Genomic DNA, 26524 nt, shown 5'->3' with positions numbered 1-26524 from the left:
TTTTCAAAATTATTTTTCTCATTTTGTAAATTTTGTTAATGAATCTACACAATGGAAATTAGCAACTACCTTAAACAAATAAAAAATATATTAATAAAAATTGACGGAGAAATTAATGCTAAATGAGTTTCTTAATTTTTTTTTCGGGTGGGGGAAGCAGAATTTCATTGTCCGCTTAAACTTTGATTGAAATTTTTTTAATAAATTCCTACTAAGATTTACATGTGAAATATGTTTTTAGAAATCCTAACCTAATAGAAATTTTTGGTACCTAAATTTCCTACTGATGAAAAAATCTTTCAGGCTGTCCTTCCCTACTCTGTCAATCACTAATACCTAATTTACTGGATATTAAATATATCAACAAGATGGTTATTTTGTTACGTATTTCGAATATGGCGAACATAAATTATTACCTTTTCTCCAGATAGACGACTTGTAACTTTTTTATAAATAAAAAAAATATTATTAGAAAAAAAAACTGGACGCCCGCCTGCCAATTCCGAAAAATATGTGGTCTCAATTAAATGCTACGGATTCGGAAAGTTGGCATCTACGCGTTGTGACTCTTTGCTGAATTATATTACATTTGGTGATAAGGTATTCTGATTAGATTAGAGTTTACCTAAATGAGTTATGTGAAGTTGAAACTACGTTCTGTCTAATTATTTTTAAAATTATTACTTTTTAGCATCTCGTATATCTTGAATTAAGACGTTTGTCAGTTGTAAAGCCGGTTAAAAGAATGCAGAAACTTTACGTCTTGTAGTATTTACTTCCTATATATTTTTATAAAGGTTTGGATTGATGTTATACACAATTATTAAAAATGAAGTAGATTGTTTTTAATATTATTTTATTTATAAAAGTATAAAACGACTATATACACAGATTTAAGTATAAATTATTAATGCCCATGGTAAGATGAGGAAGAAGATGCTGAACCACCGCTGCTGTAGCCAGATGAACCGGAAGAACCAGAGTATCCACCATGTTGTCCGTAGTAGGCTTCAGAGGAGTGTCCGTATTTCTGGGGGTGGACAGCGTGTCCTTTCCTCTCTACGACGGCGTTGAAACCGTTCTTCTTGTCGGCGGTGTAGTGGACGATCCTCTCGGTACCATCGGGTTCGTAGAGGGAATAGTAGCCCTTGACGACGTCTCCTTCCCTGGTCTCTTCTTGCTTCTTGACGTCGTGTGTGTGGGAATCATGGACGCTGTAGTCGAATTTGTAGTGTGGTGGAGCCTAAAATTAGAGAATGGAATCTCAAATCTTATTCTTTAAATTAGTAAACAAAAATTTTAGTTTTTAATAAAACAAAATCTTACATAGTAGTCAACGTAGTGTTCCTCCTTATGGCCGTAGTCGTTACCGTACTGGGCCAGGGCTACTCCCATCAAACAGGCGAAAAGGGCTACCTGCAATAAAAATATAGTGGGTTAGTACTTAGTTATGTGTAGTGTGATATCCATATATTGTACATGTGCATGCTTGCACCTTGTACATGTTGATCAGTTGACTGGACTGCTTCGACTTGCTTCTGGCCTTCTCCTCTTGCCTTATATACTTGGCAGGATCAGTTACTTCACTTCACCCACTACTGACTTCATGAGCGATACCGGGGTTAAATTATATTGATTGTATCAATATTGCTGGTTTAAATAATAAAAGAATAATTCAAAATCGCAAAAAAATTTAACATGAATAAATATATAATTATATATAGATGAAAACTATTTATTCATTGCTAATTTGTCGACCTACAATGTTTGTGGATCTTCATCTTGTCTGTACAACAATGAACAAAGGAATTTGAACTATATAAATTGCCGATCGATTCAAATTTATTTGTTCATTGGTCTGTATCTCAATCTATCTCAGCAGCTATGATGAAAACCTTTATTACCGGAAGAAATGTTGGATATTATTAAATAGTAAAGATCTATTTTAGGCCTTTTTGATTGCAGCTGCATAAGTGAGTCAGTTCGGTCTTTTTACTTTTGTAGTACATTTTTCTTGACTATTTTCTTTTGTACTTCATTTTTTATTATTTTTATCTATTATTATCTGAAATGGATATCATCTTAATTATGTTTAGTACATCATTTATTATTTTTAAATACCTGTAAATATTTTTTCACTTTATTATTTTCAGTTATGTATTATACCCCCTTAATAACTATCATTATTTACTTTATCATCATTGCAATTTTCTATAAACTTGTTACATTTATGTATAGTTTATTTATTTTTTTAATTTGGGCTTTATTATCCTTAGGCTCTCCTACTTGGGATAGAAAATACGGTTTATCCTACAGGTTACTAACCTATCCCAGTCAGATAGGAAAGTCTATGTTTTTCTGAGGTCTGCCACGAAATAAAATTCAACCCTTATTGGCCAGATTCGAACCCGCTACCTCTTTTGGACAAAAGAATGATATATTCCATAACCAATGCTACAGGTCTTCCCTTCTACAAAACTAGTTGTTTATTTTATTTTTCTTATTATTTTTTTTTAATATTTATTTATTGCTATTTAATTTAATTTAATGCTACAACTGTACGTTATAATACATTTAGTAAATCTGATCTAAGTTAAATTGGAGTGTTACAGGCGTGTAGAGAAACTACCCATTGGTAGCACTCAATTTTTTTTACATCTTATTTACATGTGTTTTAGCAGATATGATCCTGTGTAAACTAGTCTTTACTTTTTTGTCATTTTTTAAAAAATATTGTTTAACCAAACAATATTTCCACTTACCGCTTTTATTGATGTTCAGTGTTGTTTTATTTATTTCACCGTCTCCTTTTGTCATAAATATTTTCCCTTATTCACTAGTTTTCTTTCACTTTGTATTAATTCATTTTTATTTTTCTATAGTTAGATTACTGTTTTAATAGACGATCAAATACTTGCTCATTGCGCCCTTTTTCGATTTCAATATATGTGTAGCTTTAACCTTGTTTCGTTGTTTTAATATGTTTACTAATGATATTGAATAATAATGTAGGCTCCATTGCTTTAGTCTTTAGTCATGAACCTTTTTTTAAAACATCAAAATTTAATTGAAAGTTTCTATTTCGTGGGACTACCTCAGAAATAAAAGTCGATCCCTAGGCCGGATTCGAATCAGCACCGCTGCAGTCACAAGCCAGTTAAAGTTGACACTTCAACTCGCGCGGCTAATAATAGCCCCATATATTCTTAGAATAATAATAATAAAATTATTTATTTATTTCTAGATTAATTGTCGAAACGTCGATGTCTTCCATAGTGTGCAATATGAATATGTGAAATGATACATTTTTTATCGAAATACTATAACCACCTAAGTATTCATAATATTTATCAATTTCCAACTTTTTCTTTATATTTTAACAAAATTTTACGATTTTAATACTGAAAAAACACTTATCACTTTTTTATCTTTTTCTCAATTTTCCAATCTCCTTCAATCGATTTTACTCAGTTATTGTTTTGATTATTGCAAATTCTTTTCTTTTTAAAATTTTCATTGCTATTAGAATCAGTTGATATTTGCTTACATGATTATAAAAAATTCATTTATTATTTTTTTTATTATTATTATTATTATTAATTTCACCATTATTTGTAAATTGTTTTTATGACAGTTAGTTAAAAAAATCTATAGCTTACGACAATATATAATCCAATATGTTGTTAGAATGAATTAAATTCGAATCTCTTGTTGTGTATTATTTCAATATTTTATAAATATATAAAACGACTTTGACCGGTATTTGTAAGTTCTTGTGTGCCCTCATTAGGACACAATGTCGTCTAGAAGAACTTGAGTCTCTTGAATATTCAACCAAATGCCCATTGTAAGAATCAGACCCACTAATGGGAATGAAGATAAAATAATGTAATTGAATATACTTTGTATTAAAAAAATATAAAAAGGCTATGTACACTCATAAACTTATAGCTTATTAACGGTCGTGAGAGGACGATGTCGCTAAGCCACTTGAACTTAGTACTTGTAACTTGAACCACTTGAATAGCCACCTGACGATCCGGAATAACCACCTGAAGAACCAGAATATCCACCAGAAGAACCCGAATATCCTGAATATCCTCCAGTATGTCCGTAGTAAGACTCAGAAGAATGTCCGTAGTTCTGAGGATGAACAGCGTGTCCTTTCCTCTCTACGACGGCATTGAATCCATTATGTTTATCAGCGGTGTAGTGGACGATCCTCTCGGTACCATCGGGTTCGTAGAGTGAGTAGTAGCCCTTGACGACGTCTCCTTCCCTGGTCTCTGCTTGCTTCTTGACGTCGTAGGTGTGTGGATCGTTGACACTGTAGTCGAACTTGTAGTGTGGAGGAGCCTGGAATGACACTGGTTAATACTAGAATTCAAAGAATTTATGTTTAAGCAATAAATGAATAAGAAATATTTAATTACATAGTAATCTACGTAATGTTCTTCCTGATGACCGTGGTTGTGACCATACTGAGCCACGGCTACACTGACCAAACAAGCTAACAAAGTAATCTGTCGGGAAAATAATTTTAAGTGAAATACATTAATATATTAATGGTATATAATATGAGTTAATGTAATATAATAAAGGTGTATTATAAATAAACTACTACCTTATACATCTTAGTGGTTGGACTGGACTGCTTCAACTTGCACCCAGCCTTCTTCTCTTGCCTTATATACCCACTAAGTGGCCATCATTTCTTCATCCCTCGTCGGACAACTTCGTCTTAAAACGGGGCACTTAACATCAGTAAATGCATTTTGTCAAGTTTTTATTTACTTTTTTGTTTGATTTTTAATACAACCAGTTTTTATTCATTTGATGTGACATGTCATGACAGTGTTACCTTTACTGAACGTGCCTGTTTTTTTAATACCTAGTTCCCTTTTTAATTAAATTTATTTTATACTTACCAATTGGTAAGCTTTAAGAATTTGATTGTTTTTTTATTGCCATTGACTGAAACCACCATTGTATGCCTTTCAGGGTTTCGGCTCCCTCCTACCAGCCAACGAAGATTAATTATATTAATTATTTATTACGAAAAGGCTAATTTAATAGTTTAATTTTCAAAAATATATTAAATCTATACCGCCTACAACCCACGAGAGGTCAGTTGCAGTGCTTTGTAAGGAAATACTTGTACTATATCAACGATTGTTCGAGGAGGTGGTATAGTCAGAATCACTCTTGACTGTCAAATTTTTATCTAATTAATGGTACCTGAGTTATCTTACCTCATTAACTCACTGTTTCGACTTACAGCTACAGTGAAACATAAAATAACTTTCAGCCACAGCCAGGATCGAATCCGGGTCCTTGGAGTTGGTAGCATAGTGCCTTACAACAGAGCCACCTGCTCCCGACAAAAATATAATTAGGAGAAAAATACATTCAGTAGCTACCATATGGCTAATATATTCTTTCATACTGCTTAGGGTTTGTAATTTCGTATTGTAGATAACTTTTTTTTGTGACTTATTCAAAATTCCTGTATATTTTTTTTGCAATTACTTTAATTAATTGGTGAAAATAATAATTTTCTACCATGTATAATATGAAAATTTTACATTTTACATATGCTAAATGTAATTTATACAAAGAGGCACTCAATTACATTTATTATGTATCGTTTGAGCTAAGCCCTCGATACTTCCTCACGGTTTCAATATGATTAAAGATTTTCTTGACAATTTAAAAGTAACTCAACAGGGAAGCGAATCCTTATAGCTACATTAACATCATAATATTTCACTTTTATTCTTTTTTTTTTATCTGGATAATTATTTTACACAGTTATCAACCTTCTCTAGAGGCTTTGAACAATTAATAATAACTATTTAACTCTGTGAGAATAGACATTTGTAAAAAGAAAAATCATTTGTTTCATTATAAAAATTATTATATAAATAATTTGCTGATAAAAATCTTCCTTAATTGATATATTGATCAAAAATCATAATTTCATTTAAGAGTGATAACGTAAGTAGTCTTTTCTTCAGGTTAAAATACCTCTGATTCCACAGATGTATTCAATAATTTAAAAATAACAATTAATTTTTAACAAGCGAAGAAAGATTAACTTAAATAAATTAGAATTTAGTTGCGTTAATATTATTTGAAATATGTATCTATATTTTCAACCCCTCTTTTGCTTTTACTAATGGAAAGTCTCTTAAAATATGCCCTTCGTCAATGAATTTTTTTCATTTTTATCTCTCAAGCCAAGTAAAGAACCCAAGAAATTTTCTAGAAGATTATTTATTTTAAGGAATAGGAAATAAGTTTATTGATAACTAACGTTTCGCTCCACTTCCTAGCGCTTCTGTAGGGTTCGAATCTGGAAAGAGTAATGTGAGGCTTTAAATCTTCCTCTTGTTTTTGTTTTAAAATTTATAATGTTTATATCCTCACTATACCTTCCAAGATACAGTCCTGATTAGCAAATCGTTGGTTATTTTCTGTTATTTTTGTGTATCTGTCTGGATTGGCACTCGCACCTTCTTCCTACAACGAATTTTAAACGGCCAAATAATAATCTTGTAATATAATAATAAGCAATGTGTGGTTTAAGCAGTCTTCTGAATCTCTGTAGAGTAAATTATTACTCTGAATGAAACGAGGTTAAAGAAATTTATTGCTATTAAGAAATTTTAATTAAGATTATTTTTTTTTTCAATTTCATTTTGTATATTTTATAATATAAGATTGAATATCATATTACTTATATAATATGTACAAATAGCCAGAGATGTGTCAACCCAAAACGTTGAAGTGCATGCTACCCGCCTTTCTCAGTCGGCCACACACTACATTCCAATGAACTCGTTTTTGCTAAACGGGTTATAAAGGATTTATTACTCGTTTATCATCTCACCTTCATCAAACACATCCCCTCCAATCTTCAAGCCGGGGATTTTCACCATATAAATGCGTTTTGGAAACTTTTGATTTTTTTAGCCTGGGTAGTTTGACTTTTATTTTGTGGCGCCCCACAGATTGAAGACATTCTTTTATGCCAAATATAAAAAGAAAAAAATTAATGATAAATAATATAATAAAGATTTAATGCTTTTAATAATGACTTGAAAATTTAGGGGACATAAATTAACAAAAGAATAATGTTTAAATACTTGAATATTATGTTGAGAGAGACTGATTAAAGTTGGATATGATGAAAACAGACCTTAAGACGCACGGTTGGCAACATCACCAATTTAGAAGGACCTCATACCATATACCAAGGTGTCAACATTTGGTATTTCGTGGTTTAAGTTCTTTTTATAAGTTTATATTTTAAATTGCAACTATTGGAAATGGTACAATGAATATATTATTTAGTCCAAGAACCCAAAAGGAGAAAAAAATTGAGTTATTTAAACCTGATTTTTTATTATTTTAATAAACTGAGTTAATTAATTAAAAATAGTTCAAATTGTTGATCCTGTCTATCATGATCAGGGGGAATAAAAAATAATGGCAGCTGTTCCAAAGATATAAAAAATTATTTTTTTAGTTCTTTCCAGTGAAAAAGAAGTAAAGACGAAATAATAGAAAAAGGTTTTTACCTAAACTACCTAATAGATGTATAGTTAATGTAATTAAAAAGTAAATAAATACTCAATTTAAGGTGCACATCTGAAGTTTATTATATTCCAGAAAAACTCGTTTATCTTTCCGAGTCCTGTATTTTTATAACTACATGCATCACTAAAACAATCATAGAGTAAAGTAGAACAAATTTATTAAAATATCAGGTTTAATAGAACTCTTTACGTTCAACAGTTTTTTAGATAGCAACATTATTTTTTCCATATAATAGTGGACCCCAGGAGGGCTCCAGAACTCACAGGGTTGACTCATGGTTTCAGTGTAACAGAAAACCTTTTTCTTGGAGTTAGTATCACCGTGCCTTACCACGGTGGCACCGCATTTACATAGTAACTTTTACTGTATTAGTAACTATATAGAGTATAGTTAACTACTTACTTAGAGTATAAGTAAACTACTTCCATTACAGTAATAAAAAAAAAATGGGAAGAAATGTTTTGGTTTTTTTCCCAATGCTCTTGGCTTACTTAATTCGTGTTTATACCACTGCAGCTACACTATCCGATTACTGTTTGTACGCAATAACAATTAATTTTTCATTGGTAACAAATGTGACCGAGATAAGTACGACCGAATAATTCATATTCAATCTACATGATCAAACACGCAATCCATGTTCCTATTATATCCTAATATTCGACGATGAAGTATATAGTGACCACCAAGTGCTCTCAAGAAGTTTTATGCTCGGTTGGTTTTTTTAAATCTCCCAGTTTAAAAATTGTCCAAATATATTTCTGTGTTTTACTAATAAAGTAATTTTTTCAGGGTAAGTATTATATATTTGTGAATGGCAGAAGCGTGGAATTTTTATTATTCGATTTTAAAACCCAATTCTAATTGCATGATATAGAGAATAATAACAATACTATTCAATAAAATGTTGACACCGCTCTGATAAGTAAGCATGTAAGAGATTACAGGATTTTGTCCACCTTAAATGATGATATTGCTTAACCGTGGAACGGGACTCCAACTAGCACATTAACATTAAAAAAATAATTTATTCTCTGCGTGGTTTGATGTTGCAATCATATAACCAATCCTAACATTTCGTAGAACACAATGTACCATAAAACCAATATTAAAATTTGATTCCTGTGTAATTAATACGTAGATTTTTTTATTTTAACTCAAATATTAGTGAATGTTCAAATGGTATTTCTTGCATGTGAAAGGATAATACCAATGAACACATCAGGTTATAATTTAGTCCCATAATTCTCAAAAAGAGATCTCTCATATAGGTTTTTATTTTTTTATTCTGTTGCTAATGACGATGTCAGCCGTACACATTTCTTTTTTCAGTCTTTTGTTGGTCATTAAATCTGTTTAATTATTTAATTATACGTATGATTATTGTTTATTATGAAGATATAATATGATTATGTCTATGGTATGAGGGAAAAGACGCTCAACCACCGCTGTAATCAGAGAAATATCAAGAAGATATTAAGAAGAATATTTTTTGAAAATTTTTAAATATGTATAATTAATAATAAAGATATAAAACACTATTTATCATCATTGAATTATAAATCATTAGTGACCATGAAAATATGAGAAAGAAGATACTGAACCACCGGTGTAGTTAGAGGAACCTGAAAAACCCCAGTATCCACCAGAATGTCCGTTATAGTTGCATGCCTCAGAGGTACTACAAATTATAACATATATTTAACAAATTAAAAGAAAAGAAATATAGGCCGATCATATTATATTTTAATATTCTCACTCTTCCATGTTGATATTCAAGAATCAATTTTTTTTTTTTTTAGCGATACGACCTCAAAAGTAATTTTATGAAATGTTCGGGGATTATCAATAACTTCTTTTCTTTTTTAAATAAATAAATTTATTACAAAAGTACAAAAATATTATTTACAAAAGTTTGGCATATAAATCATTAGTAACCATGGTATGATGAGGAAGAAGATGCTGAACCACCGCTGCTGTAGCCAGAGGAACCGGAAGAACCAGAGTATCCACCATGTTGTCCGTAGTAGGCTTCAGAGGAGTGTCCGTATTTCTGGGGGTGGACAGCGTGTCCTTTCCTCTCTACGACGGCGTTGAAACCGTTCTTCTTGTCGGCGGTGTAGTGGACGATCCTCTCGGTACCGTCGGGTTCGTAGAGGGAGTAGTAGCCCTTGACGACGTCTCCTTCCCTGGTCTCTTCTTGCTTCTTGATGTCATGGGTGTGGGAGTCATGTACGCTGTAGTCAAATTTGTAGTGGGGTGGAGCCTGAAATCCGATTGCGGAATCTCAAACCTTATTCTTTAAATTAGTAAAAAAAAAATAAAATAAGTTTTTATTAAAACATAATCTTACATAGTAGTCAACGTAGTGCTCCTCCTTATGGCCGTAGTCATGACCGTACTGGGCCAGGGCTACTCCCATCAAACAGGCGAAAAGGGCTACCTGCAATAAAAATATAATTCTTAGTACTTAGTTATATTTGGTGACATATCGATGTATTGTACACGTGTTTGCTTGGACCTTGTACATGTTGATCGGTGGACTGGACTGCTTCGACTTGTCTCCCCCTTTCTTCTCCTCCCTTATATAATCAGTGGATATCGTTTCTTCATCGTCCCACTATAGATTTCGTAATTTTTTTAATCTCGTAGGTGGTATATTTAGCTTTGGTGCTCCCAAATAATTGTTTTCTTAAGCATATTTTTTTTTTAATGCTTAGCCTACATGAGAAAATCCATTACCTTAATTTTTTGATATTAGGTATATTTTTTGTTCTTTTTTCATTTGTGTTTACATATCTACATATCCACTAAACAGGTTGGTAATAATAATTGGCTACATAATCTTCATCAAAATTAAAGTAAAAATTTTTTTGTCTAAAATAAAAATATTATAGGATAACTTTGATGAATTAAATTGCATTTGTTCTAAAAGAAAAACTTTTTTTAAAAATATTTATTAGCCTGGTATCTAGAAAAAAAAAAACGTAATTTCATTAAGATACTATTACATTAATCTTTAGTTCCTTTTTTTATTAACATTTTTTTTCATCTTAGAGGGTTTGGATACGTAAGGATATTGTAATAGGATCAAATTTTCGGTTTTAGGTTACCTCAAAATGAGCAAAAACCACATTTTCGGCCATTGGTAATTAGAGGCCGGATGTACTGGGTCCATTTTTTATTTCTTATTGTATTTTTATTGGTATAGAATAAAGATCCATATGGCTCAGGAAAACACATTACGCTCTATAGTCGTTACATTGGAGGGCTATTAGTACTAAAAAGTGTTTTTTTGAAACATTTTTCTTTAAAAAAAAAACCTTAACAGTTTTTGATAAAAAATAGGTGAAATCTTCTCTCGGAAGCTCTTCATTTTCTTATACATACATTCTCAAGGAAATTATATAAAAAATGTTAAAAAAGTTATTTCCAAGTAAATTCTTTAAAAAAAGTTATGAGGCATTATAATTTGAGTGAGAATATTTTTTAAAAAAAACCATCAATATTGGACAAGCTATGACATAGTTAATAGGACTTATGAAGTATTTTTGTTTGGTTTTTGAAATAGCTCCAGAACGTAATTAAAACTTTATTGTAAATGTCTTTAAAAAATCTAGTTTGATCATAAAACTTTAAATACATTGAGTAACCATTAATCCTTGCTAATTTAAAAACCGAAACTTCTTTACTATTCACGATGGAAATGCCCTTACTGTATTCCCACTTATAAGTTAAGTAATAAACTACTATTACTATGTTTTTATGTTTCCATAGTTACTATGACAATAATCCAAAAGCTGTGAAAGATTATTGTCTTAACAAAGAAAAACATTTATCTTTATTGGTTATCATAATTATCATTAGTAATCATAATAATTTTTAATTTTAAAAATGAATTCATAGTTCTACTGCATAATTACTGCTAACAAGGTTTATAAAACTATTTTAAAGAAAATGGGAACTAGCTGATACTTATCATCATCTAATTATTCATTTATATAACCCGTTTAATAAAAATCATTAAAGCAGTTCAGGAGAAAATGTTAAAGAAAGGAGTAATTTTTTTTTTCATAAAAAAAATCTTGTTTAACACCTTAGACATAGTACGATATTTTTCCGTTTGTGGAATAGGTTTCTTTCTTTTTTTTCCGTTTTTGTTCACACGCGCATTTACCTACTATACAAAATATATTTGAACTCAAAGTATCTTAAAATTTGTATATCTGTAAGTATCAGTATATCCGTTGAAATATAGTATTTGAAATTTTTCATGGTCTCAATTCGTTCCCTTACTGCTGTATTAAACTAAACAACTTAACCAGACCTTCATTAACGAAGATACAGCAACAAATATTTGCTGTGTTGGAATTTACATAAATTAAATAATGTCACGTTTGTCAGTTCACTAGGTATTTTTATGAGTCTTAATTTTTGTTTTGTACTGGATTCTAATATTATGCTATATTATTCAGTTATATTTTAAGTAGTTTTCGTTGTATATTTTTAAACTAAACAACTTAACCAGACCTTCATTAACGAAGATACAGCAACGAATTTTTGCGGTGTTGGAATTTGCATAAATTAAATAAAGTCAAGTATGTTAATTCACTAGGTATTTTTAAGAATTTTAATTCTTGTTTTGTCTTGGATTCTAATATTATGCTAGATTATTCAGTTATATTTTAAGTTGTTTTCATTGTATATTTTTTTTAAATTAGGCATTATTTATAAATCAGTGTATAGTTATTATAGTTTATACTCTACCTTTTTTTTTCTCTTGTATATTGATAAACTTATTACATGATAAATGATCTGTTTCAAAGAGTGCCTATTTATTTAGTAAGCACGTTATGCATGCCATGATCAGTTTGTTATAAAATTGGAATTCCATTTGCATCACTTCTGTTAATTAGAATATATCATAGCTTCATTTGTTCCATCTGAATGAAAATAGCCTTCGGATTTCCTAAACACGATGTCAAAGGTGTCTCGAAATATTTCATTATGTTAGGCAAATAGGATATGTAATTATTTTTATCATAAGTATAAGGGTTCAAAGATCTATAAAGGAATTTGAACCATTATTTGTTGGCTTAAGCCCTCCATTAAACTCAAAATAAGAAAAAAATGCTCTTGATATTCTTTTATAAAAAAGAATGTTGGCTATTATAATATATTTATTATTTGCTAAATTAAATAAATGATCTTGAAAATGATAAATGCATGTTATGGGTATTATTGAAGAATACTAATATGACAGAGGTTATATAAAAATGAAAAAAATTGCATTAGCAAAGACTTGCAATGCAACTTATTGGCTCAGGCCTGATTAAATCAAGATCTGCAATAAGAAAAGGGAAGAGAGGTAGAATCCATCATAACTGGACAAAAAGTCCGAAAAAAATAAATCAATAGTCAAAAAAGTTTTTGAAACATATATGGTTAAAAAATAATTAATATCATGAGCCTTTACCATATTTTTCACAGTGTAGTCTTATTTATACATATTTATATTATTGAACAAATTTGATGTAAAAATTAAGGTGGAATTAAATGTAAGAAATGTTTATTATTTTCCAATTTCGAAACTGCTTTGATCACGCCATCTTTCCAGAATCGTGAAAGTTATAATTTTCAAAACTATTAACCTTCCTATTGCACCCGGTAAATATAATTCAGGTTGTGGCGAATAAGATGGGCTTATAAGGTTATAGAGATTAGCAACGAACGTATCCCTGAACATTTAACAAACACTAATCCGACGGTTAAATGTCCGAGGGGTTGACGGAGACGTAGATGGGAAAATTGCGTAAAGACTAAGCTTTTAGCGTGGTTTATGTTGGACAAGCGTCATTTGGAAGATGTATGAAATAGCAAATGCTGGTATTGGCATCGAACGTTGGGTTCCGCTAGGTCTTCTATTTATTTATTTATCTTATGATGAGAAAATAAAGTCTCCATTATGTATAATTTAATCATTGAATTTTTACTCTATTGCTCAATGTTTCGCAGAAACAAGAAAACTATATGATTGATTTTGTTGAAAAGAAAAATAGTTCATGAATTTCATTACACCTAAAACAACAAAATTTTATTATAGTGTAGTAATACGTTTCGTTTTTCAATATAATTCATTAATTGTATCAATAAAAAAACAAAACAAATTAGAAATGTTTAGTGGGAAGTGGCGTGTTGTATTGTTTCAGTTCGTGCCTGACACAACTGAAAACAATGCAGTAAACAATCAATTCTTTATTTTTTTTTTAAATTCTCCTAAACGAAATTAATTTTTATATATAAGAAGTTGGTTAGGGTTCAAAAGAGAAACAAAAATAGTTTACAACTATTTATTTTCCTACGTTTCGTCCCACTTTGCAGGGCTTCATCAGGGCTAAAAAGATACAAAAAAAAAACTGAGAATATTACAACAATAAGATACAATAAGGTAATTTAATTTTATCCAAGCCTCAATTGCCTTATTGTTGTAATATTCTCAGTTTTTAGCCCTGATGAAGCCATGCAAAGTGGGGTGAAACGTCGGAAAATAAATAGTTGTAAACTATTTTTGTTTCTCTTTTGACCGCAATCCTGACATCTTATATATAAATTTTTACGGTCAACTATATATACATATATATGAAATTATTTTTTGTTTTATTGAACCATATGAGTCAAAATTATTTAATATTTTATTGGTTGACGTTAGGATTCTTTTAAATTTGCAAACGGAATCACTCATATCACAAAAATCATATTACGAGTTTGGCATACTCAATAACTCGAAGGCGACGAAGCTTGTTTGAATTCAAATTACTTATGTTGTATTATTTTAATATTTTTAAAAAATAAATTTTAATTCATTTACTTATAGTTTTGGAACAGCTTTGATAATACGATGATGTTATCACTCACAGTAGACGGGGTACCTGATGATTCTTTTTGGAGTGGACATATATCCAGCAGAAGAACCAGATTATCCTGAATATCCTACAGAAAAAACCGTAGTAAGACTCCCAGGATCTCCATCAATAGGATTAAAGATAAAATAGAGTTGTAACTGTATGTTTTGTATTAAAAAATGTATAAAAAAGCTATGTACACTCATTAGCTAATAAATTATTATTGGCCGTGATAGGACGATGAAGCTAAGCCACTGTAACTTGAACCACTAGAATAACCACCAGACGATCCTGAGTATCCACCAGACGAACCTGAGTATCCACCAGACGAACCTGAGTATCCACCAGAAGATCCCGCGTATCCTGAATATCCTCCAGTATGTCCGTAGTAAGACTCAGAAGAATGTCCGTAGTTCTGAGGATGAACAGCGTGCCCTTTCCTCTCTACGACGGCATTGAATCCATTATGTTTATCGGCGGTGTAGTGGACGATCCTCTCGGTACCGTCGGGTTCGTAGAGGGAGTAGTAGCCCTTGACGACATCTCCTTCCCTGGTTTCTGCTTGCTTCTTAACGTCATAGGTGTGAGGATCATTGACACTGTAGTCGAACTTGTAGTGTGGAGGGGCCTGAAATAATAATTGTAATTGTCTGAATTCATTGAATTTATGGTGATGAATTTTTAATTAATAATAATAATTACATAGTAGTCAACGTAGTGTTCTTCCTGATGACCATAGTTGTGACCATATTGTCCCACGGCTACACCGACTAAACAAGCTAGAAAAGCGATCTATGGTGGAAAAATAAGTACTTATAAGTAAATAGTATAATAAGAATACATTATTAATTAATTATAAAAACTTTATGTAATAAAAGTATAGATTGAACTAGTACCTTATACATGTTGGTTGGTTGACTGGACTGCTTCGACTTGTTTCTGGCCTTCTTCTCATCGCTTATATACTTACTGGGCATCATTTCTTCACATCTCGTCTTACCAGTTCTTCTTAAAGCAGTTATTTAAAATAATCACATGATTTTTTTTTTGCTCAACTTTTTATATTAGTATTTATCAGTGTTTATTTATAGATCTATTCAATTTATAGTCGATTCAATTCAGAGTTAAATTTAGTTTTTTTTACCCCTTGAGGGTTGCCCCTTAGTGATTTAATGCTAATTAGTCCCGAAGTGTGTGTTCGAGAAGGTCTTAATAATGGAATTATTTACGAAAATAAAGGCTTCTGTTTCTACTCGTTACACCAGCTTAAATTCTTGTTTAAATTCTTTTTATTTTCAACGTGCAACTTATTTTAAAATAAATCTTAATTTCATTAGACGTCAAATAATAAGTTATAAAATATTTACTTCTTATCATGTATTAATATTTCACTGTATTGAAAATGATGGAAATGGTTTTATTAATGACTAGAAAAAAAGTTACTATTTGTTAAATACCAACGTTTTGACCCAAATTTTAGTCTTCACCTAGGCTGCTGTAGGCTTTTATTAGTAACCTAAGTGAAGGAGGCATGAACCGTGAAGGAGATGGTTCGAGAGGCGTTAAAAAAAAAAATAGAAAAGGGGTAACAATTTGTCCCGTACAAGTTACCCCACATTTTAACAAACGTTGTAGGTCTTCATAGAGACTTCTATAGTGCCAGAATATAAATAAGCTGAAAAGACTGAAGACTTAATAAAGATAATAATAACAATACGTAGATATATAATAATAATATAAAAATATAATAAAGATTTAAATAAAATATTTACATTTGTATCCCTTAAGAAAACTTATATCCGTACATTTCGCCATAGTTTAGTAACCAGTCTTTATTGCAAAAATCGTCTGAGACCAAGAGCAGAATTGATCTAGTATAAAGAAGGAACTTAAAGTTATCAGTTCTAGTATTTTATACTATCGTTTCTTCTACTAGTTAAGTACCTAAGTAACGAGGTAATATTTTATAAAAAGATAGTCAATCCCAAATTCTTACTGCTGTTGCAGGGACGTATGGAAATAATACCTGAAGAGTTAAAAAGTTTTTACTAATCTAGTTTTGATATAAAAAAAAGTCTTAGCTCACAGTGCATTCCTAAAATTATGATAAATTAATGGATTTAAAAATTAATAATTAACGTCATGCCTATGGCATTATCGTTATTCTCAGAACTCTTTACAGATGTTAAAATTTTCTCCTTTTATCACAGGCTTTAACGTGGACCTTTATGAACCAATAATCCAGCGTCCTATTGGCTACGGTTGGTTCTAAAGTTATTACTATCACTACCATTTTTTGTTCTAAAGTTATTACTATCACTACCATTTTTTGTTCTAAAGTTATTACTAGCACTACCATTTTTTGTTCTAAAGTTATTACTAGCACTACCATTTTTCACTACCATTTTTTGTTCTAAAGTTATTACTAGCACTACCATTTTTTAGAGCCATGCTTGTTTTACAGTTAGAAACGAAGAATTTGGTCTTAATTACTTCCTCTATCGGCACCCCAAACTGGATCAGGCTATTCTTGGCCGATCTCCCGAAGTTGGGTTTTTGGGATTTGTGTGCACCTCTTCTTAAAAGCGATTATTTAAAAAAAAAATGCTGTAGTAATTATATAAACACACACTTCTTAGTTTGCTGTTGTAATTATTATAAATGAAGCCAATTGTTGATACCTCCACGTGCCCTTTTAATTATACCCATGAATGCAAAAGGGATCAGTAGTTTAATCAAGCTTGATTCCGACTTAATTCTACTCCTATATGGAGCTGAAAGTATTATTAATATTTAATCCTGTATCTTAATAGATACATTTGAATGTACATCGAGAGCTACAAAAATTTATTTCATCACAAGGATTGTGGAAGAACAAGATGAGACTGCATCCTCAATATGATAAGATGGGTGTAACTAGGGAATTTTATCGATAAGGGGGTTCCAGAGCTGTGGGCTCTCAAAGTGGGTGGCAGGGCATCCAGGGTGAACCATGCATATGCCACAAGTGAATACGACGTTCTAAAAATATTTAAAAAAAATAAATAAATAAATTGAAATAGGGAATACAACTGTGAATTATAGCATTTGATTTTTACTGTGTTTTTCTTATTTTATGTTTTTAGCTCTAAAAGTTTGTTTTTTTTGCACCCCGTGTTCTATGGCCTATAAGTTTGGGAACTGCTTTTTAATAGTTTAGTTAGTAGCTAATAAGACACTACGCGGTGACGCGAGAAAAGAGATTGATTTTGTTTGATTCTCAAGGTTACCAGCTCCCTACCTGTCCCAGTTAACTTTTTTTATTTGTACTTTCTCCGACAGTCAAAATCGTCTCACGGCAAGAAAAATATAAGCCCCATAATACCTACTACTTGTTATAATAACCAAAACCAATTATTTTCTGTGGGAATTAATTTATAGTTTTTTTTTTAGTTAATGAGTTTAATTATATTAATCTTTTGTTTCAATGCCTATTTATGTGTTAATTGGTATTATATACTTGTTCATTAGTAATAATAGTATAAAATCTTTTTATCTTAAAAGTCTCCATGGTGTTTTTTATTTGTTTTTTTTTTATCAATATTACTAATTGATCCAAAATGAAAATATATTTTATTTTTAATTCTCTGATTTCAAAACTGCAGCTATTTTTATATTTTGTTTTCCTTTTTTTCTTTTTAACGTTATTGTCGATGAAGTGCTCAAAAAACCAGTTTTGTTTGAAACAGGCTGAGAAACTATTTTTTTTTTTATTTAACAATGATTAAATATATTAAAATTTTCAAATTTTCTGTAAACAATGAAACTCCCATCTTTTTTTTATTGACCAATTTTAATTATTGGCGCCTTTTTTTTCTTACCTCCTTTATTAAATAGATAATTAACAGAAATAATAACTAAATATATATATATACATATTTAGTGCCCTTTCTTTGCCACAGGGCATTATAAAGATTAGGGCCAGGTCTACTAAAGGGGGGGTGACAATATTAGCCCAGGAAAATTTCAAGATAATTATTAGTTTGTAATGGGTACTTACTCACAGGAAACAATTAATGAAAATTTCATAATTGTACTTGTGAAATTTCCAGTTTTCAAACATTTATTAGATTTTATTCATGCATATTTGTAAATATATATTGTGTGTATCATTCAAATTGTTTTTAATCATTTACCTTTTGTTAAGTTGAATTTAGGTTTTTTATTCAATTCTTATACACCCCCAAATTGGGAATGTCCAGATTCATTTCTTGTTCCCAATATGAAATAAATAGTGACTGTCCTAAATGGGGATCGAACCAACAGCGTTCTGGACCAGGCACTCTAAAACCCTCACTCAAACGAGCTTGGCAAACAGTTCCTTTGGGATTTATTTGTAATGACATCTTTATTTATTTGATTTGAGTATTACAATATTGAATTAATAGAACTGCAGTTTTAAATTAAACGATAAAACATTAATCAGGTTTTTTTTTTTTGTTTAAATGAAATATATAATTTATGTTTATTTAGTACTCTTTTGGTGCTTTAATATAAATTTTACAATATAGAATTGATAACTATATTTTTAAAAAATATTTATCAGTCCGCTTTGCAATATTTACATATTGAGGTTTATTTGGTATGTTTAAAAGTTAATATTTATATTTAATAAGATAGATTTTATTTGCATAAATGTGTTATTTATTTCTTTTTTATTATTTTTATGCCAAACCGATTTATTGTACTTTATTTAATTTACTTGATTTATTGAACTCCTTCTGGAACGAACGAAATTATAATAACCTTTTTTTCATAATAGTTAAAGTAGATTTACCACAAAATGTTGAACTTTACTTAAATCATTTCGTGATTATAGTAATAATATAAATAAAACTAGAGCATTTAAAAATTAAAAAAATGAAATATGTCCACATCATTTTTTATTTAAATAATTACTTTTTTTCATTTTCAAGTATATATATTTATTTATTTTTTAATGAACACAATAGTAACCGTTTCCACAACAGATCTAAACATATTTTATAAAATTTTCAGGGATTATCAATAACTTTTTTGTTTTTTAAATAAATTAATTTATTACAAAAGTATAAAAAATATTATTTACACATGTTTGGCATATAAATCATTAGTAACCATGGTATGATGAGGAAGAAGATGCTGAACCACCGCTGCTGTAGCCAGATGAACCGGAAGAACCAGAGTATCCACCATGTTGTCCGTAGTAGGCTTCAGAGGAGTGTCCGTATTTCTGGGGGTGGACAGCGTGTCCTTTCCTCTCTACGACGGCGTTGAAACCGTTCTTCTTGTCGGCGGTGTAGTGGACGATCCTCTCGGTACCGTCGGGTTCATAGAGGGAGTAGTAGCCCTTGACGACGTCTCCTTCCCTTGTCTCTTCTTGCTTCTTGATGTCGTGGGTGTGAGAGTCGTGTACGCTGTAATCGAATTTGTAGTGGGGTGGGGCCTGAAATCCGATAACAGAATTTCATATATTCTTGAAATAAAAAATTAAAATTTAGTTTTCAATAAATCAAAATCTTACATAGTAGTCAACGTAGTGCTCCTCCTTATGGCCGTAGTCATGACCGTACTGGGCCACGGCTACTCCCATCAAACAGGCGAAAAGGGCTACCTGCAATGCAAATGTAATTGGTTAGTAATTAGTTATGTGTAGTGTGGTATCCATATGTTGTAAATGTGTACGTCCGCACCTTGTACATGTTGATCAGTTGACTGGTCTGCTTCGACTTGCTTCTGGCCTTCTCTTCTTGCCTTATATACTCAGCCTACATCATTTCTTCATCCATCGTCCCACCACTGCTTTTGTCCATAAGATTTTTACCGTTGTCTAATATCGCTCCAGTGAATGCTATAACACTAATTTTGACTATGTCTTTAAGACTTTTTAATATGAAATAATCAATATCCCAAACAATTTAATGAATGAAAAATATCTTTATTGGTCAGAGTTATAAAATGGTTCAAACTCAAAGAATTTCTGCAAAATTTCAGTTATCCGCACTTGCTTCTAGTTTTTGCGGTTATCAATCAGTTTTAAGATTACTTTTTATACGAATTTCCTCTTATAGTTTACTATCAGCGTAGATTTAGTGGTGAATTGAGTTAATTAGTAAGAAATCGCGACTCTGATTCTCTAACCTTTTAACCACATTTTTTATCTTGAAGTAAAATATTTAAGTTTGATGCGTTTCTTGTTTAATATCGTTTATCCATTGTTTGTTAGTAGTTGTAAAAACCAAAAAAGTACTTTGAAAACTCTCTCGTCAAAGTATTTTTTGGATTCCTACGTTCATAATGAATGCAATCATTAAATATGAAAATTAATTCAAAACCTTAATTTAGTTGAAGGTTAAGGAATTATGGTTGTGACATGTATCTCATAGGTAACTGCGGAATACATTCTGACCGATATCAGTAACATGGATGTACGACTTTCTTTGTCGTTGAATATCCGCAAATTTTAATATTCAATTTTCCGAGATTTTAAGTAACAATATTTTGAAATATTATCAATTATTAGGAAAAAATGATGAAAAAAAATAATTTAGAGGTCTTTTGCAATAAGGAAGAAGCTTCTTTCTATAAAATTGTAGTAATGAAAAGAAAAAAACTGGGAAAACACTTTTTCTAAATTTAGTTTTCATGTTAATCATTTATTCTTTTGTTTACATTACATATATTAGCAATAAAAATAACTCTGGGTGACCTTGTACACGCTTTTCGCTTTCCAATGTGAAGCAGATAGCTTACAATATTATTGATTTTTGCTTCCAACACTATTAATAACTCCTAAAAGATAGATTTAAACAAATATAAATCTCTTTAATTATTAATATAAAACTTTATTAAATTAAATAAAGTACAATATTTTATGGAATTAATCTGGTCATTTCGCAATTTGGTATCTTTCATATAAGATATACAGTTTTTATTGCTGATGTTTGAGTCCTAGATTTTTTATTATTAAAGATGGTTGTAATAGTAAATCTCAATTGCTCCAACGTAGTTCTGAGCGACTTCATCCTTCCTAGGAGGTGCTCCTATCTATCAGAATGTTGGAACTAAACGCCGGGGGAATTGGGAATCTGGTCTAACTGAAAAAATACTAAAAATTGAGCTTCCTTATTAAACTAAACTCGTCAATTTTTTTTTTATAATCCTACCGTAGGAATCCTATAAATAGATAGGGATGGGGTTATTTAAAAAATTATATTTTCTATATTTCTAGATTTAATATTTAAACATGGGACTAAATCTGGACAAATGACTGACATGGAATCCTCATGCAAGACTCAAAAGACTGGAACCTGCTCGTCGATTCCGACTATTACAACATTTACTAGACAAACGGTCCAAACTTCCAATCCATTACAAAAGATGTTCTACATGACTATTATAAGGCCTATTTGGACATACGGAGTTAAGCTATGGGGCTCCACTAAACCATCTAATTCCACTCGAACCCAATCCTTACAGTCCAAAATCCTTCATAAAATCCTTAATGCTCCTTACTTTGTCACAAATCAAATCATCCATCAGGACCTCAATGTCCCATACCAATCCTTCTACAATAAACTTCCCAACCACCCAAACTAACTCGTTTCTAACCTGGCTTCTCCTTCACTACCTAATGATCCTCCTAGGCGTCTGAAAAGAAGATGGCCTCGAGATCATCTCCTTTAGAAATGTTTTTGGAGTTCTATCTATGGGTAGATTTTCCACATGTTTTTATCATGTCATAATACCACTCACAGCAAATTTGCTTGATGTGTATATATGTATACAGTTTTAAATATCAATAAATAAATTATTAAAAAATATATATTTAAACACAAATATTACAATAGTTGAATGTATATAATCATGTGTCCACTATAAATATGTCTACCCATTTAATAAAAGTATTTTTGAACGTGAATAAACGGCTCACTTTACAGTAGTGCTAAGTAAATTGGCTCTAACTTTATGCAAAATAAAATGCAAGATTCTCTGTTTTAGGAAAATTACCACTTTTTAATTATTTTTTTGATTGAACTGATTTAGACTTTACATTGGAATCATAACTGCGATTCGTTACGACAGGTCAGAACATGTAAACATTAGCAGCCATCTTTCGCTCCAACTCACTGAATTATATCGGAATATTCCATCAAAGGAGCAAATTAAGAGCAAAAATATTCTCCGATAAGAATTAAAAAGATCTAGCGTAGGCAAGGCTAATTAAAAAAATAGAAGGAGTTTGAACAGTCGGCAGACAGTGGCACTGCTGTTAAAAAGATAAAATCATTGAGAACGGTTTATGAAAAGGAACTAGAAAAAGACAACAATTGAAATCCAGGGCAGGTGCAGATGAAGTATTACTATCACATCGCCCCGATTTCTCATATCAGGTAAACAGTACTACTCTTTCCGTTTATTTATAATAATAAGTTGTTAAATCATATCATCACAATTTATCATAGGGTGTAAAACTGTTTTTAAATCAACGGTTCCCAAATTTTTTTTTAGCCTTGGTACTCTTGTTGGGTTAAAAAAATTTCGTGGCAATCTTGTCTGGATAACAAAAAATAAAAATTTCGGCAGTTATCCTTAATGCGGTTGTATATGAAAAGAAGAAAGAATGGTTCGAAGTGAAAACTAGCATGCACTGCATATTTGACATTTTAATTTTAATGTTTTTTAATTTTTTTTTTTAATATTTTGAGGATATGGCACCCCACATTAGGAACTCCTGCTATATATCACACACGTCTGAGAAACATATGACTTTCTCATGCATCATAATGTTGATCCAATAAAACATAATTCATGTAAAATCAGAATGTATTTCCGGCAGTCATCCTTGCTTTTAGTACCTCCACCATTTAATTATTTTCGATTATTAGTGCACCTAAATACTTAAAGGTTACGACCGCTTTTAGTGTGTGGTTTCCAATTGTGGCTTATTCGTCTCCTCCACACGCCTTTCTTGAGGTAAACATGTAAACGGTCTTCTGTACATAGATTTTGAGCCTGAGTCGTATTGCCACCGTTTCAAATTCGTCGAAAAAATTCCGCTAGGCTTATTTTATTCAAATAAATATTATAAATTAATTAAGTTAAACCGTAAGAAAAGACTAATATAGTAAGAACGTTAAAATTAAATATAATACTATAATTGATAATTTTCATAATGCATAGGAATGGAAAATACTCATACAAATTTTTTTCATGATAGTTAAAGTTTAGTATTTGCCACAACATGTTGAACCTTATTTAAATTATTTCGTGATTATAGTAATAATTTAAATAGAACTATATAGAGCATATATATTTCATTAAAAAATATAAAACAAATGAAATATGGCCACACCATTTTTTATTTAAATAATTATTTTTTCATTTTTAAGAATCTTTTTTGTTTGGTGAAATGAACACAAAAGTAATTTTACCGTTTCCAAAACAGAACTAAACATCGAAATTTATAAAATGTTCAGGGATTATCAATAACTATTTTGTTTTTTAAATAAATTAATTTATTACAAAAGTATAAAAAATATTATTTACAAATATTTGACATATAAATCATTAGTAGCCATGGTATGAAGAGGAAGAAGATGCTGAACCACCACTGCTGTAGCCAGAGGAACCGGAAGAACCAGAGTATCCACCATGTTGTCCGTAGTAGGCTTCAGAGGAGTGTCCGTATTTCTGGGGGTGGACAGCATGTCCCTTCCTCTCTACGACGGCATTGAAACCGTTCTTCTTGTCAGCGGTGTAGTGGACGATCCTCTCGGTACCATCAGGTTCGTAGAGAGAGTAGTAGCCCTTGACGACATCTCCTTCCCTGGTCTCTTCTTGCTTCTTGATATCGTGGGTGTGGGAGTCATGGACGCTGTAGTCGAATTTGTAGTGGGGTGGGGCCTGAAATTCGATAACAGAATCTTACATCTGATTCTTGAAATAAAAATATTAAAATTTAGTTTTCAATGAAATAAAGTCTTTTACATAGTAGTCAACGTAGTGCTCCTCCTTATGGCCGTAGTCATGACCGTACTGGGCCACGGCTACTCCCATCAAACAGGCGAAAAGGGCTACCTGCAATAAAAATATAGTTCCTTAGTACTCAGCTATGTGTATTGAGATATCCATATGTTGTAAATGTGTATCCCCGCACCTTGTACATGTTGATCGGTTGAGTGGACTACTTCGACTTGCTTCTGCCCTTCTCCTCTTGCCTTATATACTCAGCCTACATCATTTCTTCATCCGTCGTCCCTCCACTGCTTTCATCCAAAAGAAGTTTTCCGTTGTCTAATATCGATCCAGTGAACACCAATTTTAACTATGTCTTTAAGACTTTTTAATATGAAATAATCAATATCCCAAACAATGTAATGAATGAAAAATTACTTTATTTGTCAAAGTGATAAAATGGTTTAAATTCAAAGAATTTCTGCATAATTTCAGATATACGCCCATGCTTCTTAATTAGTTTTAAGATTACTTTTTATCCAAATTTCTTATCATAGTTTACTATCGGCGTAAATTTAGTTGTGACCAGAGTTAATTATTTAGAAATCGCGACTATAGTTCTCGAACCTTTGAACTACATTCTTTATCTTGAAGTAAAATATTTAAGTTTGATACGTTAATTGTTTATACGTTGTTTGTTAGTAGTTAAAGAACCAAAAAATTACTCTGAATACTCTCTCATCAAAGTAATTATGGATTCTTATGTTCATAATTAAACATGAAAATTAATTCAAAACCTTTTTTAGTTGAAGGTCATGGAATTATGGTCGTGATTTCTATTCCATAGGCAGGGATGAAAATATATTCTGACTGATATCAGTAACATGGATGTCCGACTTTCTTTGTAATTGAATATCGGTAAATTTTAATATTCAATTTCTCGAGATTTGTAGTAACAATATTTTGAAATATTATCAATTTTTAAGAAAAAACAATTTAAAAAAAATATAATTTAGAGGTCTTTTGCAATAACGAGGAAGCTTCATTCTATAAAATTGTAGTAACAAAAAGAAAAAAAAAACTGGGAAAACGCTTTTTCCAAATTTAGTTAATCATTTATTCTTTTGTATACATTACATATATTAGCAATAAAAATAACTCAGGTTGACCTTGTACACGCTTTTCGCTTTCCAATGTGAAGCAGATAACTTACAATATTATTGATTTTTGTTTCCAACACTATTAATAACTCATAAAAGATAGATTAGAAGAATTTCCTATCATAGTTTACTATCAGCGTAAATTTAGTTGTGACTTGAGTTAATTATTTAGAAATGGATACTCTGATTCTCAAACCTTTTAACTACATTTTTTATCTTGAAATAAAATATTTAAGTTTAGTGCGTTTATTGTTTAATATTGCTTATGCGTTGTTTGTTATTAGTTGTAAAAACCAAAAAAGTACTTTGAAAACTCTCTCGTCGAAGTAATTTTTGGATTCTTATGTTCATAATGAATGCAATCATTAAACATGAAAATTAAATCAAAGCCTTTTTTTTTTTTTGTTGAAGGTTATGGAATTATGTTCGTCATATGTATTCCATAGGTAAGGGTAGAAATATATTCTGATTGATATCAGTAATACGGATATACGACTTTCCTTGCTATTGAATATCGGTAAATTTTAATATTCAATTTCCCAAGATTTGTAGTAACAATATTTTGAAATATTATCAATTTTTAAGAAAAAAAAATTAGAAAAAATATAGTTTAGAGGTCTTTTGCAATAAGGAGGAAGCTTCATTCTATAAAATTGTAGTTATAAAAAGAAAAAAACGGGAAAAACACTTTTTCCAAATTTAGTTTCCATAAAAATCCCAAATTTAGTTTCCATGAAAATTTTTTTCATATCTATGTTTTCATTGTAACCATAGGTATTTTTAAACCGATATCTCTATTTTAATAACATCAATGTGCAGTATGATTTTCGGTGTCGCTTTTTTTTTTTTTTTTTTTTTTTTTTTTTTTTTTTTTTTTTTTTTTTT

At 30.7% G+C, this 26524-nt stretch overlaps 7 protein-coding genes across 7 annotated transcripts in view; 1 reads left to right on the top strand and 6 right to left on the bottom strand.

Moving 5' to 3' along the window:
* Lmpt (Limpet) overlaps positions 1 to 26524 on the top strand; it is a gene marked incomplete at its 5' end in the record, with an annotated part of 767445 nt that overhangs the window by 197457 nt on the left and 543464 nt on the right.
* On the bottom strand, positions 840 to 1556 carry LOC106683014 (cuticle protein 7). Its single transcript, XM_014424216.1, has 3 exons — positions 1496 to 1556; positions 1327 to 1416; positions 840 to 1243 (listed from the first exon to the last, which is right to left on the bottom strand). The coding sequence occupies exons 1-3, from the start codon at positions 1502 to 1504 to the stop codon at positions 908 to 910; spliced, it is 435 nt and encodes a 144-aa protein (XP_014279702.1). The 5' UTR covers positions 1505 to 1556; the 3' UTR covers positions 840 to 907.
* On the bottom strand, positions 3888 to 4684 carry LOC106683013 (adult-specific cuticular protein ACP-20). Its single transcript, XM_014424215.1, has 3 exons — positions 4625 to 4684; positions 4434 to 4523; positions 3888 to 4356 (listed from the first exon to the last, which is right to left on the bottom strand). Exons 1-3 carry the CDS (start codon positions 4631 to 4633, stop codon positions 3997 to 3999), a joined length of 459 nt encoding a protein of 152 aa, XP_014279701.1. The 5' UTR covers positions 4634 to 4684; the 3' UTR covers positions 3888 to 3996.
* On the bottom strand, positions 9459 to 10156 carry LOC106683016 (cuticle protein 7). The gene is made up of 3 exons (XM_014424218.2): positions 10124 to 10156; positions 9956 to 10045; positions 9459 to 9868 (listed from the first exon to the last, which is right to left on the bottom strand). Exons 1-3 carry the CDS (start codon positions 10130 to 10132, stop codon positions 9533 to 9535), a joined length of 435 nt encoding a protein of 144 aa, XP_014279704.1. The 5' UTR covers positions 10133 to 10156; the 3' UTR covers positions 9459 to 9532.
* Positions 14657 to 15436, bottom strand: LOC106683010 (adult-specific cuticular protein ACP-20-like). The gene is made up of 3 exons (XM_014424210.1): positions 15401 to 15436; positions 15207 to 15296; positions 14657 to 15132 (listed from the first exon to the last, which is right to left on the bottom strand). Exons 1-3 carry the CDS (start codon positions 15407 to 15409, stop codon positions 14725 to 14727), a joined length of 507 nt encoding a protein of 168 aa, XP_014279696.1. The 5' UTR covers positions 15410 to 15436; the 3' UTR covers positions 14657 to 14724.
* LOC106683015 (adult-specific cuticular protein ACP-20-like) lies at positions 19566 to 20248 on the bottom strand. The gene is made up of 3 exons (XM_014424217.2): positions 20216 to 20248; positions 20047 to 20136; positions 19566 to 19968 (listed from the first exon to the last, which is right to left on the bottom strand). The coding sequence occupies exons 1-3, from the start codon at positions 20222 to 20224 to the stop codon at positions 19633 to 19635; spliced, it is 435 nt and encodes a 144-aa protein (XP_014279703.1). The 5' UTR covers positions 20225 to 20248; the 3' UTR covers positions 19566 to 19632.
* On the bottom strand, positions 24029 to 24718 carry LOC106682998 (adult-specific cuticular protein ACP-20-like). The gene is made up of 3 exons (XM_014424195.2): positions 24682 to 24718; positions 24513 to 24602; positions 24029 to 24428 (listed from the first exon to the last, which is right to left on the bottom strand). Exons 1-3 carry the CDS (start codon positions 24688 to 24690, stop codon positions 24093 to 24095), a joined length of 435 nt encoding a protein of 144 aa, XP_014279681.1. The 5' UTR covers positions 24691 to 24718; the 3' UTR covers positions 24029 to 24092.

The sequence above is a fragment of the Halyomorpha halys genome, unplaced genomic scaffold, assembly GCF_000696795.3.
Source record: "Halyomorpha halys isolate HHAL.00 unplaced genomic scaffold, Hhal_1.1 Scaffold458.1, whole genome shotgun sequence".
In the NCBI taxonomy this organism is placed as follows: Eukaryota; Metazoa; Arthropoda; class Insecta; order Hemiptera; family Pentatomidae; genus Halyomorpha; species Halyomorpha halys.
Note: the sequence above shows the minus strand (reverse complement) of the source record. Positions and strands in the feature narration are given on the sequence as shown.